This window comes from Miscanthus floridulus, chromosome 11 (assembly GCF_019320115.1).
Source record: "Miscanthus floridulus cultivar M001 chromosome 11, ASM1932011v1, whole genome shotgun sequence".
NCBI lineage: Eukaryota > Viridiplantae > Streptophyta > Magnoliopsida > Poales > Poaceae > Miscanthus > Miscanthus floridulus.
This window is the reverse complement of record NC_089590.1, coordinates 76,885,239-76,901,496: the sequence shown is the minus strand read 5'-3', so window position 1 is coordinate 76,901,496 and position 16,258 is coordinate 76,885,239. Positions and strand designations below refer to the sequence as shown.

The 16,258-nt window shown below is 43.7% G+C and overlaps 1 protein-coding gene across 2 annotated transcripts; it reads left to right on the top strand.

Annotated features, from left to right (window-relative positions):
* Positions 1–8,925: 8,925 nt before the first annotated feature.
* Positions 8,926–14,851, top strand: LOC136491274 (anthocyanin regulatory R-S protein-like). Of its 2 annotated transcripts, none has more exons than XM_066487535.1 (9): positions 8,926–9,072; positions 9,157–9,348; positions 12,182–12,442; positions 12,533–12,629; positions 12,806–12,820; positions 12,944–13,000; positions 13,185–13,847; positions 13,962–14,381; positions 14,519–14,851. In XM_066487535.1, exons 2-9 carry the CDS (start codon positions 9,206–9,208, stop codon positions 14,588–14,590), a joined length of 1,728 nt encoding a protein of 575 aa, XP_066343632.1. In that variant the 5' UTR covers positions 8,926–9,072; positions 9,157–9,205; the 3' UTR covers positions 14,591–14,851. The 2 variants fall into 2 exon arrangements, with proteins under 2 accessions (XP_066343632.1, XP_066343633.1); XM_066487536.1 differs by having other exon boundaries at positions 8,945–9,072; positions 9,189–9,348.
* Positions 14,852–16,258: the final 1,407 nt, after the last annotated feature.

Here is a 16,258-nt window from a genome sequence, read left to right as displayed (position 1 = left end):
AAGACTTGAAGCGAAGAGGCGGACGCCGTGGGACACGCAAAAGGCAACCGCAATTAATGGAAGGCAAAGCGCCACTTCACTAATGCCGATGGGAATACGACGCTGAGCAACTGGAGGTAGGAAATCAAAGGCTTCTCTTAATAAAAGTCGTGTTTTCAGACTTGATTGGATTAGAAGTCTAGGATCGGTTGTATCAAATTGGTTCTTTAGCCAAAAAAGAAGCGTAATTAAATAGCAGAGAGTATGATTGATTCTACACAAGATATGCGTTGACATGCAAATTTCAAGTCTAGAATGTCATGGGTCGCTCTCAAAATTTCTAAGCCAAATAGCATCAGCTCCCACGATCTGTTTGACTTCTTTGGCTAATCTAGGGATGCTCTCGAAGATGTACTTATGACGGTCAATGGCAATGAGACTCCAGAGAAAGTTGGGGATGGATTACCCTTGACGGCCAAAAGCGAGATAGCCGGTATGGTTGCCTAATCGGGAAAAACCTTATCGGATCAAACGTTGTGCGCCTGGTAATATTTACATTTTTGGAAACACTGAGAGGAGAAGAGGAATTCGGCAGAGCAATCGAATGGGGAATATTTAAAGGAATATTACCCTAATGTTTGGAGTAATATTTGACAGCCAATTTGCTCAGCTGTCAGTTCTAATAACCGATACCAGAAAGGTATCGCTTCTAGTGCGAAGATAAACCCAGAAGGGTAAAAGCCAATACAATACGTGTCGCCCACAGGAGCGAGGCAAACACGGACAAAGTGGTGCATGAAGTAAAAGGAAAATCATTGGAGACGATGGAATTGTTTGCTTGATGTCACTTATTACAAGCTATAGATCAGAAAACACTTTGTTCACTATATCATCATCTAGGAGGTCAAGACTACAGAGTTGGCAGCGTTCGAGAAATCCTCGACTAGGCGCTCATAATCTCCAGGGTATCCGGTGGCTGGAGCTCCATGGGGAAGAAGCCAAAGATCGTGGCTAGAGTGAACTTGTGCAGCAACCAGCCATGGCAGCGCCATAATGAACACCATGAAGAGCAACTTCTCTGATGTGGTTTGGGATGTCTACAAGCGAACTATCGGAACGACGCCCCTAGCATTGACGAATCCCGCCGCATGGTCCATAGCTAAACATAGGCATTTCAGCTGAACCGATAGATCTAAAGGATTTAAGGAAGAGATGATCAAGGTATTGGAGGCAAAAGTTAAGAAGAAACATAAAATTATGGTAAATATCTTACCAGTGATTCTGGCTTTAGCCTTGGCCAGCCTCTCCCGCACTGGGTTAGCCTCAGGGGGTGATCGGCCCTAAACTATGTCCAGAGCCGACTCCGCAATAGCGAGGCAGTCGAGAAGTTTCTCGCTGATCCGGTCAATGGAAGCGGTCAAGTCGGCATTATCTCTTAGCCTCCTCAGATAGCAGGGAAGCTGGTGACAAATTGGTGCTGAGGATGACCCCAAAGGCTAAGTAGAGTTAGCCCTCTGCTCTGAAATGATAGGAGCATCATGAGGTGCGCCCTCTTGACGATGGATGCGATGGCATGATGATGTAGATCCATCAAGAGCCTCCTCAGCAGATCTATTGATGTTCTCCATGATCTCAAGCCTACGAAAAAAGCAGAAACTATACTAAGGATGCAGGAAGTTTGGGACGAAGCAGGTGGTTTTTCGATCCAGAGCCATGGCCCGTATATATAACTCGGGAAGGCAAGAAGATAGACTTCGCCAGGGGTATAAAACTAAAATCAGGAATGAAAATAGATCAATACTCTGGAAATTTAGGGGACAGATAACAAAGAAATAATAAATTCGGACTTATTACTTCCCCAAATTACAAAATATCATGGGGCGGATACGAAGAATTTACATTGACCAGAGACCGACCCACCAAGACTTCTTTGGATTGAAGGGAGTCCAGATCCCCACAAGGCCAAAGGTCATCGTGAACCGAGTCATGTCGGCCTATTGATAGAATTGTGCCAGAGAAAGGGGAAAGGCCACCCAACAGATGCCAAGTTGATTCTCGGTGGCTGGGGAAACTGTGGAAAAGAAGCCTGTGACTTTTCTAGTGGGCATTTGGTGGAACGAACAAGGGGAAGGTGTCCACACATTTTAGCCCTTGCAAACACTAGAACAACTCTACGTGCATGGTGAGAAGACACAGGTGATATCACAAGACTTCTAGCCACAGTAGCTGATCGTCTTGCTCAACAAGGCGCTAGAATGACCGACACAATCACCCTATGCACAAGGATTCTTCTAACCACTCAAGATTTTTATAGTAAAAGAATGAACCATGGAGGGTCTGGCGGAGCTAGAAGCACTCGAGGGAGCAGATGGAAGAAAAACATGACTAGATTGTTGAGTTGCTCTCACCAGGGTCGGATAAACATTTTATAGCCGGCTCGAAAAGATGAATCCAAGTGCCCATGAAGCAGTGACGCTCTTGTAAAAGTTTTGAGGCATAGGCTCATGAGCTGCGGACGGCGACAAACAGTAGACCCCAGATCAAGATTATCTACCCATGACTGCGGACGAATCAGGGATACAAACATGATAATTTTGGAATAAAATTACTTTTATCCTAAAATTGGGAGACATATGTTTACACCAAAATTTGGAAGGAGTCTTGCAGAGACTTAAAAGCTCCTAAGATCATGTCATCAAAGAAGCAATTGTGTGCAGATCGGAATTAGCTGATTCGAATGCAGCACCAGAATTGGCTTTATTCAGGCAGCGCTGGCAAATAATGACAAAGGCTACGATCGGCACCAGGATGAAACATGGTGGACTCTACAAAAGGGGAAAGATTAGAGTCCAAGTTATCTTAAATTAGGAATGTTTTCCTTTATACCGAAGATTGTAACGACTTGTGATCAAGTAGGATTCATGTTTAGACTCCGAGTATAAATACCGAACTCTGGCTATTGTAAGACAACAATCAATCCAATATACAAGTCATTTACTTTTTTGGCTCTGGCCACCCCTTAGGAGTAGGAGTAGAGTAGATCTCGGCGAGTTCTTTAACAAGTACGGCTGCATCGATCTGGACGACCTCTACTGCTTGTTGTAAGTATTGTCATGGCTTATACCTCTGTTCGTACGGCTGCATTGATCCGGTTGACCTCCACTGCGACTCTAGTATAAGTTAGTTATTGATTTTTGTCTAGTTCAAGTATGACTGCATCGATCCGGTCGACCCCTACTGCATGAACTAGATCAAGGTCAAGTTATCGGCTCTACCTTAGAATGACAGTCTTTGGTAGATTCATCAAGTTACCGATATTGCTTATTGCTTTCATTATTTATCTAAATTATAGCAATATCACTCTGACCAATTGGGATTGATCTAGATCGGCCTTATATCCTGTTTAGTCCATTGTTTGTTAATCTAAAACTGATCTAATCTGTACATTAAACGATGAGTTACGTTTTATAGATTGTTTTACATCAATCTTGATCGTGCATAGCGTGCGGTTAAAGCATGTTGCATCTTGAGTAGATTTATTGGCTACTAAAAACCGTTCCATGGCCCGTTATCATGGGCTGTGTGATTCTGTCTCACACCCCACTGTTAACACCTTAGAGTGGGGATCGTTATTCGGTAGATCTATTCCTGATAAAGCATGACTTTAACTGTGCGCTATGCCTGAATCGACTGTTTTAGCCGATATTGAGTGCTTTCATGAGCAGTTCGCATCACGAGACCGTTGAAGTAAAGATAGGTTGAAAGTTGTGTTAGCCCCATGATCTTATTATTGTATTACGGCCTGCATGATTCTGCCTCATGCTCCACTGATATTAGTAATGAGTTAGGGTCATTGAGTCTATTGTTATTTCTACGGCCTACATGATTCTGCCTCATGCCCCACAGGTCATATCGATAGATGAGATCTAACATGTTTATTAGATTTATCTTTATTAAATGGTTAAATGGTGCTGAATTATTTCTTTATATAAAAGGGGTTCGGTTGCTTGTAATCATTGGCTCAGCATAAACCAATCATTGTTGACATCTTATTGCCATTGATTAATATCTGCTCAAATAATGACATTTATCTCGAATGATAATCGATTCTCCTTATACAACCCAATGAGCTTTAACCTATTTATTCTCATAAATATGCTAGAATCGACTGTTTAGTCGATCTCCTTTTATATCGGCTCTTAGAGCCACACATTCAGGACTATTTGGCAACACCGATAAGTTCTGCCTTAATTACTAATAAGTTTTCTCTCTTTGTTAATTATAGGGTCAAATTGACTGGCACGTCTCGGGAGGAGTGCGCAGAATCGACCATCCCTGCGCTGAAGCCAGACGGATCTACAGCTCGATCGAGCAAACCCTTCCGGCTTGCTGCGTGTGTCCTCGACACGGGACGAAAATTCTATGTCGACAGATATGTCCGGTATGGCAACGGCTAGTTTTTTTAAGAGGGCTATAAATACCCCTAAGCCTCCACCTTTGGAGGCTGCTGATTCTGCTGATACACATACACATTTTTGAGCCTTGCCAACTCTCTCAAACCCTCTCTTAGTGAGTGTGTGATCCAAATTGCCAAATCAATTAGTGGGTTGAGAGAAATTCAAAAAGCGAGCAATCCAACCACTTGAGCACTTGTGCATATTATCAATCTCGTGATTCGTATTTATTACTCTTGGACTCTTCTGTCCTAGACAGTTAGGCATCGCCAGAGAGCACCCGAGAGATTGTGGTGTGCCTCGAAAAGTTTATAACGGTCGATTCCGCCGCCTCAGAATCAAGTAGTGGAAAGAGAAAAAGGAGTTGAAAAAGACTCTGGCTAGAGTGACCTTCGTGGTACCCTCTAGGGTTGACCTTCGCTGGGTCGCCCGTTGCCCCTCAACGGAGAGTAGGACTCGAACGAGTCCGAACTTCGGTAAAACAAATATCGTATCTCAATTCGCATTTCATTTGATATTTGTGTTGCTCCAGCTCTTGTGCAGGTTCTCTGTGTATATTATCATCTATGTAGGTGCCTACATTTTGGTTTGAAGTTAGAAATCGAAAGGAGCAAGTTTAGGGCTTATATGTAGAAATCGTGTATACCGGACACGTCCGGTATTAGAGCTCAGGGCTGAATATTATTTGATCTCTATTCTAACTTTGTGTTGCAGGGTTGTAGCTTCTAGATATATTATTTATATCTTGTTTACTCTGTGGCTAACTTGTGAGGGGTGGTATTACTTCCTTTTCTAATTGTTTCCGCATTTAAAGGTGTTAATTTTTAGAAACGCCTATTCACCCCCCTCTAGGCGGCATCCTAGATCCTTTCAATATATCAAAATAAAATATCTATAGAGGTGTCTTTAAACATGTTACTTACTATGCTTGGATATGGGTGGTTTGTCCTCCCCAATGCTGGTTGAAAGCCCAGATCATACACATAACTATTTGGCAGATCCGATGAAGGGAGTTCGGCCATATCTTCTCCTAAATTTATGTCAAGGAAAACAGTTATAGTAGAGGAACAAGAAAGGATAGGAGTAGAAGAAGTAGAAGCAGAGGAGAAGAGTAGAAGTAGTAGGACTAGGAGAGGAGGGTCTACAAAGCAGCATCAACATTGGCAGCTCATGAAGAAGAGTAGAAGTAGATGCAAGAAAGTGTGCTTTAGATACACGAGAAGATATAAGAAGTTAAAAAGGTCTATAAACCAAAGTAGTCCTATAAAACAATAATATATTAAGAAAACGAGTAGTAGCGGTAGTAGAGGCCTCAGAAACATGTCAATCATCATTTGATCATGAACTTGGAGCATCAAGCCATCATAACAGAGAAGAGAGGAGAAGGTAATGTAGGGGCGGCTGCTAATGATGCCAAGTTCCTCACAAGTTCTTGATCATCAGCTCATATTCTATATAATGTATGGACTTAGACAATTTCATCATCGGCAAAACAAAGGAGAGAACAGGAGAGGGGAGATTTGATAAAAAAGCAACAGCTGCTTAGCAAACATAGAGCCGCAGCTGATGGCAAAAGACAGCTAACATCTATTTCAGCTGCAAATGACATGGTATAAGAGGGGTCAATGTTTAGCAAAAGACAGCTAACATCTACTAAACACAAGATTAGCACAGACAACTGAAATATATATGTATATTAAACAATCTACTAAACAATGGTATACTGCCAAGTATAGAAATAATATGGGTAACCAAAGTTATGTGAATATATGCCATGTATACTACCAAGTATAGAAAAATATCATGTATACTTTCAAGTATAGAAAAAATATTGATTCTATATATCCAACAAAAAAATAATATGGGTAACCAAAGTTATGTGGATATATGCCATGTATACTGCCAAGTATAGAAAAATTTGTACTGTAAGCAAATAATATCATATATACTGCCAAGTATAGAAAAATAGACACATGAAGCTACTGTCTACTAAACTAAAGAATTAGTCATATACCAAGAAATTGCATCCCAGGGTTGCTTTAGAGAAAATGACGTCTCACAAAGATCATCAAAGTTAAAATTTGACACTACTAGTACTCATATTCAGAAGCCGTAGAAGCTAGCTGCTATGGATTGCAGTGTGTATGAATGAAGCAACAAGTAGGCAAGCAAGCAAGCAAACACAGTCGGTGCTTGTAGGTGAAGCAACAAGCAGGCAAGCAAGCAAATGACATGGTATAAGAGGGGTCAGTGTTTAGCAAAAGACAACTAACATCTATTTCAGTTGTAAATGACATGGTATAAGAGGGGTCAGTGTTTTGCAAAAGACAGCTAACATCTACTAAACAAAAAATTAGCACAGACAGCTGAAATATATATGTATATTAAACAATCTACTAAACAATGGTATACTGCCAAGTATAGAAATAATATGTGTAACCAAAGTTATGTGAATATATGCCATGTATACTGCCAAGTATAGAAAAATATCATGTATACTGCCAAGTATAGAAAAAATATTGATTCTATATATCCAACAAAAAAATAATATGGGTAACCAAAGTTATGTGAATATATGCCATGTATACTGCCAAGTATAGAAAAATATCATGTATATTGCCAAGTATAGAAAAATTTATACTGTAAGCAACTAATATCATGTATACTGCCAAGTATAGAAAAATAGACACATGAAGTTACTGCCTACTAAACTAAAGAATCAGTCATATACCAAGAAACTGCAGCCCGGAGTTGCTTTAGAGCAAATGAAGTCTCACAAAGATCATCAAAAGTTAAAATTTGACACTATTAGTACTCATGTTCATAAGCCGTAGAAGCTAGCTGCTATGAATTGCAGTGTGTATGAATGAAGCAACAAGTAGGCAAGCAAGCAAACACAGTCGGTGCTTGCAGGTGAAGCAACAAGCAGGCAAGCAAGCAAACACAGTCGGTGCCTCAGATCAATTTTACAACAGCAATGGTAAGAGGCAGTTCTTACAAATAGAAACACCGGAGCGCGGCTGGTGAGTGAGCCGCCCCTACAAATCCGACCCGTTTATAAGGGCGGCTGGTCTCGTGGGTCCCGAGCACGTCACTGTAGGGGCGGCTCCATCACCAACCGCCCCTATAAAAAATTTGTCCCGGTGTTACAAACCGTTTTTTCATATAGTGGTTGGCCCCCCAAATCCTCCTTCTAAGCCTGCTAGGAACAGATTCCCTAACCTACCCAAACCCTAACGCTGGCGAGGTTCTCTTCCCCGACGTCGGCGAGCTCCTCACTAGAACCCAGAGTATTTTGCACAAATCTTAAAGCAACCTTGTAATTAATTATATTTTTTTAGGGGATGTAATTAATTATAATTAATTTCACACGTGTTTTCTTTGGGGCTGGTCCATATTCAATGCACCATTAAGATCCACAAATAGAGAAATCGTGATTTGGTATCACCAGATAGATTATTACTTTAGATATTTTTTAGGTGTAAGATAAGAGAGTTACACTTGAAGATAATTAAGTTACCTCTCGCACATGCACGGTCCATTGTTCAATGAATGAAAAAACTTAGGGGGTGTTTGGTTGGTCGCCGTTGTTCAATGAATGAAAAAACTAAGGGGATTTTTGGCTAGTATAGATTTTTATTGTAGTTCAGCTGATTTCGATTGATTCAATAGTATTCTATGAGAGAAAATAAGCTGAAATAAGCTGAAACAATTTGAGACCAGATCAGCCGAACACGCTTAGGTGGCCACAGTTCTGACGCATGTGTTTTGGTTCATTAAAAGCTTTAGGCTCACCACCACTTTTCTAACTGAGTGAAGCAGAAAATCTCGTCGCAGCGGGGCGGTCAATTCCGTCGTCGCAACCTCGGCTCACCACAGGGGCGCGTGGCGAACTATGGCCTGAAAGAGAGATCTACCAAACCGTGTGAGTGTGTCGCGGACATGACTACACATGAGTGTACGGGAAGTCTCAAAAGACGCTTTCGCCGCTTCCAGGTTCTAGCATGCTAGAACTACACACACGTATACTATACGTCTGTGTATCCCTCGTCTTTCAAGCTTAACGGAACTCCAACTCCTCCCGTTTCATCATCACACATACTGTATTCAATACAAGAAGTTGCACTCCTTAATAAATGCGCTGCTACAGGCCGGAGCTATATTTCTTCTCGCGTCATGGAGCTCCGTCCTCAAACCCATCTTGGATCCCAAGGTTCGTGGCATATCTGCATCTGCAGCAGGCATATAGTATTCCGTCTTCGTCCTCCGGTCCTCACCAGCTACCGAGGTCGCCAACTCGACGTTGGCAACATAGAGAGTGTACGTGGATGCCTATATATGCCCGTTCGATCCCCTTAACGCGGAGGGGAGCTCCTCCTCCGATTCTTGTCCGCCCTTTGCATGAAACTTTTTGCATTGTTTCAGTGCTTCTCTCTAGCTACTTCCTTCTACGTCTTTCTAGCATCCCTCCGCCGCCACCCCCCCCCCCCCCCCCCCCCCCCCCCCCCGGGCGCCCGTTCATGAGGGATCGTCTAATGATCAGTAGATAATAATAAGCAATATAATACTGATCTTGAATCGAGTTGTTGTACTCTCTTTGTCACTTTGTGCAGCTAGAGCCTACAGACTACAGTATCAGGTACACGAAATGAAAATGGTTACTTGCAAATTGCACGAGCTGGAATTATATTCTTCTAATGATCTTCTTCTCCGTCTCTTATAGTAACATCATCGGTTTCTGGCTTCTGCGTGAAGGGATAGTAAGGCGCGCCATGGCGCTTTCAGCTTCCCCGGTTCAGGAAGAAGAGCTGCTGCAGCCTGCAGAGAGGCAGTTGAGGAACCAGCTCGCTGCAGCCGCGAGGAGCACCAACTGGAGCTATGCCCTTTTCTGGTCCATTTCAAGCACTCAACCAGGGTAAATTGAAGTCTTAATAATATACAGTTGATATTTGGTTGGCAGTTTTCTGCAACTTTGATGAATGATCGTCAGTCGTCGTCACATCATTTGCATGAGTTTTATATCCCAGGCTCCCAGCGCATACATACATATCAAATAAAGAGAGTCGGATCCGGTGATGCGATTGTAGTCATTTACTTATCGTTTTTGCAAAGATGTCGCCAGGTTTTACATCCAATTTAGTTACTGAATGAAACTTTGTTACTCCTACTCTTCAATCTCCTCGATTTAAGAGAGTACTGGATCGATTTTCAACTCACGTCGTCACGTGATGTGTCTTCTCTACCTGGGGAACTCCCATCTTTCCACTACTTGTAGTTTTCTTTTGAGACGTCTTTCCACTTGTAGCTATATATGCAGTGTTATTACCATTACCAAACTGGACAACTCCCATCTTTCCACTTGTAATACCACAGTTTTGAGCTGAAACTATATGCAAGTTTAGATCACAGCTAATAGAAGTGTACGTATGAGCAACTGGAAACTAGTAAAGCCATTTATTATTCCGTCTCTCTCAAGAAAATTCTTCTTTCACACGTTTTAGCAAATACTAACAATGGCTCTGTTCGGCTGCCATTATAAGCCGGCTTATCAACCATGGTATAGTATTTTTCTCTCCCAATAAATTAGCCGTACAAATCAGCACAAGCGGCTTATAGAACAGCCGAACTAAAGATGGCAATGGGGACCCGATACCCGACGGGTATTTAATCCATTAGGGGACGGGGATAGGATCATATCTTTACCCGCGGGTATCTAAATGAGCAAGAATCCATACCCGACGGGTATAGCGGGTACGGGAACGTTCCCTGTTTACCCGTCCCCGTTACTCGTTGGGGAACCCGACTATTTGAGTTGTCATGCGAGTATTAGGCCCAAAGAAGCTCAACGTAGATATTTTGGTCCAAATCTGAACAGTCATATATATAGTTTGTGTGTTCTAGGAACCATCGTTCAATTTTTCCCCACCATCTTCGCCAGCAGCACAAGCACGCCTGTCTCACGAGCGCTTGTGCCCCTCGCTTCCTCAGTTCGGTCTCTCTGCCACCTTTGCTCGTCCTCCTCGCAACCTCGCTCCTTCTCCTCGGCGTCTCCGAGACTCCGACACTTATACCCGGGTGAAGAAGAAACGTCTCCGATTGCAAAGCTGCGACCCCAAGTGTCCTTGTTTATCAGGTATGCAGTACCCGTCGGGTATCTGTACCCGACCGATACCCGACGGGTATGGGGATGGGCAAGAATCTATACCCGAGACAGTTAATGGGGATGGGAACGGGATGAATTCTCCGTAGCGGGGAAGAGAACGTTCCGGTGATACCCGACGGGTATATACCCGTTGCCATCCTTAAGCCGAACAGAACCATTGATTCTGTTCTTCTTTGGTGAAACTACTAAATATTCAACGACAACAAAATCTAGAAGCTGAGGTCCATATATAAGCTTGTGAAACTCTACTACACTTTGAGTTTTCCAAAGAAATTCCTGCTAATATTTATATTTCAAAATATGCTAATAATTAATACCCCTCCTTTCCAAACTATAATGTGTTTTATTTTTTCTAGATTCGTAGCTTTTGCTACGTACCTAGATATAAGTTATGTCTAGATAACGGAAGAAGTAATTCATATATCATGCATTCAATACTTATATTAAAATAATATAAAAAAGTCATGTTGACAGATGCACATCTCGCAATAAAGATATCTATCTCATCCGATAAAAAGGGAACACTATGTATCTGAGGGCATATTTATTTTATTCTAAATAATATAATGCTATACTTTTCTACCCTTTTCATCTGTCTCTATGGGAAACCTATTGGTCAAACTTTCTCAACTGTCACTAGGTTTGTAGAAAATACTTTTATCTCCGATTAAGTTTATTATAAAAATAAAATTCAACAGCCTATCTAATGATACTAATTATGTATTATAAATATTAATATATTTGGTCAATATTGAGTACGTTGGCTTCTCGAAAAACGAGAACGACAGATAAAAAAGGTGCAAAGAAGAAATGATGTTAGAGGAAACAAAAAAAAATCTACGCAGAGAAAAAACATTAAGAAATTCAAATATGGATTTATCATCTCACCCGCCTTTTAATATTGGACTTTCAATCAAATGTACAAAAAGTGATATATTTTAGGGTCATAATTTTTTTTGGGAAAAGACACACACATATACAGATAGGAGGTATAGATACTACTGTATACTGTATAAAAAGTTCTCCCTTAGAGCGTCCGCAACGGTCTTGGTAAATCGCCGGTTAACGTATATAGCCTAATAACAATTAAAAAAATAAAAAGTCAGATAGTGGTGAGGTATCTCAGAGACGTGAAAACTCTCGAGAAACGTGCGAGCTAAGCGATTCCTCCGTCGCTAGCGCTGTGGATTTTCTGTCTCTCTCCTCCTGATCGGCCTGGTGCTCCTCCTAGCTTGCTGAGCTGGACACTATTGAGGACGCGCTTAAGCTATCTCCAACGACAACACCTAAAATACAAGACTCATTCGTCTTTTAAGTATCGCTATAGGTAAAAGGTTTAATATCTATTCGGCATATTTTCGAACAACAAGACACAAAAGAGAATCATTTCTATAAATGAGTTTTCAGGAGAGAGGATGTCCATATTTTGGTTGTACCTCTTAGGCAACTCAAAATAGATCTCCCGTATAAATACTCTGTTGGAGGCTAATTTTAAATCTCTTGCTATCTATTTTGGGTTTAAATAGTCGTGCGAGTTTCTCGTTGGAGACAGTCGTAGAAGTCGGATGAGAAAATCTGGTTGCAGGGTGCTGACGTGGACGGACGGGTTCTACAACGGCGAGGTGAAGACGCGGAAGATCTCCTACTCCGTGGAGCTGACAGCCGACCAGCTCGTGATGCAGAGGAGCGAGCAGCTCCGGGAAGTGTACGAGGCCCTCCTGTCCGGCGAGTGCGACCGTCGAGCGGCGCCGGCGCGGCCGGTCGGCTCGCTGTCGCCGGAGGACCTGGGCGACACCGAGTGGTACTACGTGATCTGCATGACCTACGCCTTCCGGCCTGGCCAAGGGTATCGATTACTGCTCGATACAACAAGCATATATATATAGCTGATGCCCCTGAAAATAGATGGTAACATTTTTTTTTCTTGCTGGCACAGGTTGCCGGGCAGGAGTTTTACGAGCAACGAGCATGTCTGGCTATGCAACGCGCACCTCGCTGGCAGCAAAGCCTTCCCCCGCGCGCTCCTGGCAAAGGTATGCATGCATGTTTCTCAGTTCTGACTGGAAACACCGCTCGATCTGCATTCTCCGTGTCTTGTCTATATATATTTCTGCCTTTCATTCATGTTTTTCACTAGTCGGTTGCGATCTTTGTTGAATCATCATGAACAATGTGTGTGGTACCTGCATGTGTGTGGCCTTTCAAGCAGAGCGCGTCCATTCAGGTAAGCGATTTTCATGCTTCGTCTCGTCGGAAACACAAACACAGGGCACTTCCGGACTGTGTAGTCTGCAGATTTCTGACTGCAACATGTAACTGAATCCTGGATCGTTTTTAATTTCCACAGTCAATCGTCTGCATCCCGCTCATGGGTGGCGTGCTTGAGCTGGGTACAACTGATACGGTATGTTCAGTTGTTCACTTCACTGGCCATTTATATATATATTGTATACATTATTATCTGAAAATAACGGCTAGCTGAACCGGAAGAGGAGCGTAAATAACAGCTAGATTTTTTTTTTCATTGTGCCTAATTCTCCTGGAGATCAGGTAGTATTTAACCAAACTGCTGTAAATGATATTGCCAGGTGTTGGAGGATCCGGACTTGGTCAGCCGAGCAACCGCAGCTTTCTGGGAGCCGCAATGTCCGACATACTCCGAAGAGCAAGAGCCGAGCTCCAACCCCCCGTCAGCAAACGAAACCGGCGAGGCCGCAGCAGACGACATGGTTGTGTTCGAGGACCTCGATCACAATGCCATGGAAATGGAGATGATTACTGCCGTCGCTGGGGGAGACGGACAGGAGCTAGGAGAAGCGGAGAGCCTGTCAAACGCAAGCCTGGAGCACATCTCGAAGGAGATCGACGAGTTCTATACCCTCTGCGAGGAAATGAACGTGCAGCCACTGCCACTAGAGGATGGCTGGATCATGGACGGGTCTAATTTCGAAGTCCCCTCGTCCCCGCAACCAGCTCGCTCGACCAGTTTCATGTCGTGGACGAGGTCCTCGCAGTCGTGCTCCGATGAAGCTGCGGCGATGCCGGTCATCGAAGAGCCGCAGAAATTGCTGAAGAAAGTGGTGGCAGGCCGCGGTGCTTGGGCGAACTGTGGTGGTGGTGTGGGCACGAGCACGAAGGGAACAGCCCAGGAAAGTGGCATCAAGAATCACGTCATGTCAGAGCGAAAGCGCCGGGAGAAGCTCAACGAGATGTTCCTCATTCTCAAGTCATTGGTTCCGTCCATTCACAAGGTACTGAAGAACACAACGTCAAATTTTTATCCTTCCGTGTTGATTTGAGAACGTTTGTTTGCTTATCAAAAGTTCAAAAGTTGAAGACGTCTTTTTAAAAAAAAAATCTGGCAGGTGGACAAAGCATCAATCCTCGCCGAAACTATAGCCTACCTCAAGGAGCTTCAGCGAAGGGTACAAGAGCTGGAGTCCAGTAGGGAACTTACATCGCGCCCATCCGAAACGACAAGGCCAATAACAAGAGCCCGTGGCAACGAGTGTGTCAGCAAGAAACTCTGTGCGGGCTCCAAGAGGAAGAGCCCAGATTTCGGCGGTGACGTGGAGAAGGAGCACCCCTGGGTCCTCCCCAAGGACGGCACCAGCAACGTCACCGTCGCCGTCTCGGACAGGGACGTGCTCCTAGAGGTGCAATGCCGGTGGGAGGAGCTCCTGATGACGCGAGTGTTCGATGCCATCAAGAGCCTCCATTTGGACGTTCTCTCGGTTCAGGCTTCGGCACCAGATGGCTTCATGGGGCTTAAGATACGAGCTCAGGTATCACCAGCTAACTAAGAAATGCAAATTGCAATACTCCTCTGGTTAATTAGCAGTCATGTAGCTCACCCTTGACTTCTTGCTGGTTGGAAAGTTTGGTTTACTGATGCAGTTGTTTCTGTTCAATTTCTATGCAGTTTGCAGGCTCCGGTGCCGTCGTGCCCTGGATGATAAGCGAGGCTCTTCGTAAAGCTATAGGGAAGAGATGAAGGGACAGCTGAGAGCTTCATGAATCGAAGCGAAGTTGTATTTCTTACATAGAAGGGCCCAAATCGTGTTATACAACACATTTTTGTCAGGTGTATTTGCAGGGTTCTGCACTTCAATTTTTGTTAAGAAAAAGAAGTTTGGACGGAAACATGTACTCTCTCGGTCTAGAAAAAAAAAACAATTTTAGCTTTAAATCTGTACGCGAATGATTTTTTTTTTTGACGGAGGGATGACTCAAACTGAAAGCAGAAATCAGCTGATCAAAACCTAATTTTATTTGCCTCCCTGGAGCAGGCTCTGACATGCAAAAATCATTGCCCGACAGCTAATAGGTTGTGCAGTGCTCTCCCAAGTCCCGAAGCCTCGATCACTCAGATCGTCTGATTCTGTGTTCGAGACGGCGACCTAGTGGGTGTTTGGTTACACCTCCTAAATTTTAGTCGCTGTTTTATTGAATGTTTGACACATGTACGGAGTATTAAATATAGACTAATTACGAAACTAATTACATAGTTTACGACTAATTTATGAGACGAATCTTTTGAGCCTAATTAGTCCATGATTTGACAATGTTTTACTATAGTAAATATGTGTTAATGACGAATTAATTAGGCTTAAAAAATTCGTCTCGTAGAGTACAGACGAATTATATAATTTATTTTTTATTAGTATCTGAACACCCCATACAATATTCTCTCAACACACCTCCTAAATTTTAGCAGCGATCCAAACACCCTGGTCCGAGAGGAGCCAGGGGCGTGTCGGTTATTTCAATACTGCACACTGGTGGTTCGTAGCCGTAGCTTCACCTTCGCACATGGTTCTCCGCATGTAGCGCATTCAAATGCAATTGTTTTGCTGCCGTCACGCGCTATGCGTCTTCGTCCAATCGTCCTGCTGCTATGAGTTGAGACCTTGGAAACGTGCAAGCAGCATGTCTACTACTCCTCTGGTCTAGATCATTTAAAACATTTTGGAAAAGTTAGGGCAAATGAATGCTAGTAGTACACAAACGCTTTTATATGAGTGAACATCACGTTATTCCTGCCCATAGATTCTGTCACAAGGTCGGTTTGGCACGGCTCTGTCTCGTAAAAAAAACAGCTCTAACTCTAGCTCCTATGGAAAAACAGTTTTTTCTGGCTCAGGCTTATTTTGTACGAAAATATTTTGGCAAAACGGCCTCTCCTAGCTTTTTAGAATATAAAGAAGATGTCAAATATCTAAAATACCCTTATATTTTTTCTCTCTTTTCTTTTTCTTTTTTCTCTTCATTTTTCTTTTCTTTTTCTTTCACTTTTTATTTATCTTTCCTTCTCCCCTTCTTTTCTTTTCCCTCCTCTCTCCTTATCCAATCGGCCTCTCCCTCCCGGCCTTATCCTGGCGGGGCACGGCACAGCGGAGCAGGAGGCTGGCCGCGGGGGAGGAACCAGGGGCGGAGGCGGGGCGCGCTGGCCGGAGCAGGATGCCGGCGATGGGGCGGAGCTGGAGGCCGGCGGTGGGGGCGGAGCTGGAGGCCAGCGAGGCGGAGCAGGAGGCCGGTGGCAGGGCGGAGCAGGAGACCGACGGCCGTGGTGGAGGAGACGGAGGCGCGCGGGGAGGAGCAGGAGGCCGGCGGCGGGGGAGGAGGAGGCCGGCGGCGCAGCGAGGCGGCCGTTGGCGCGTGG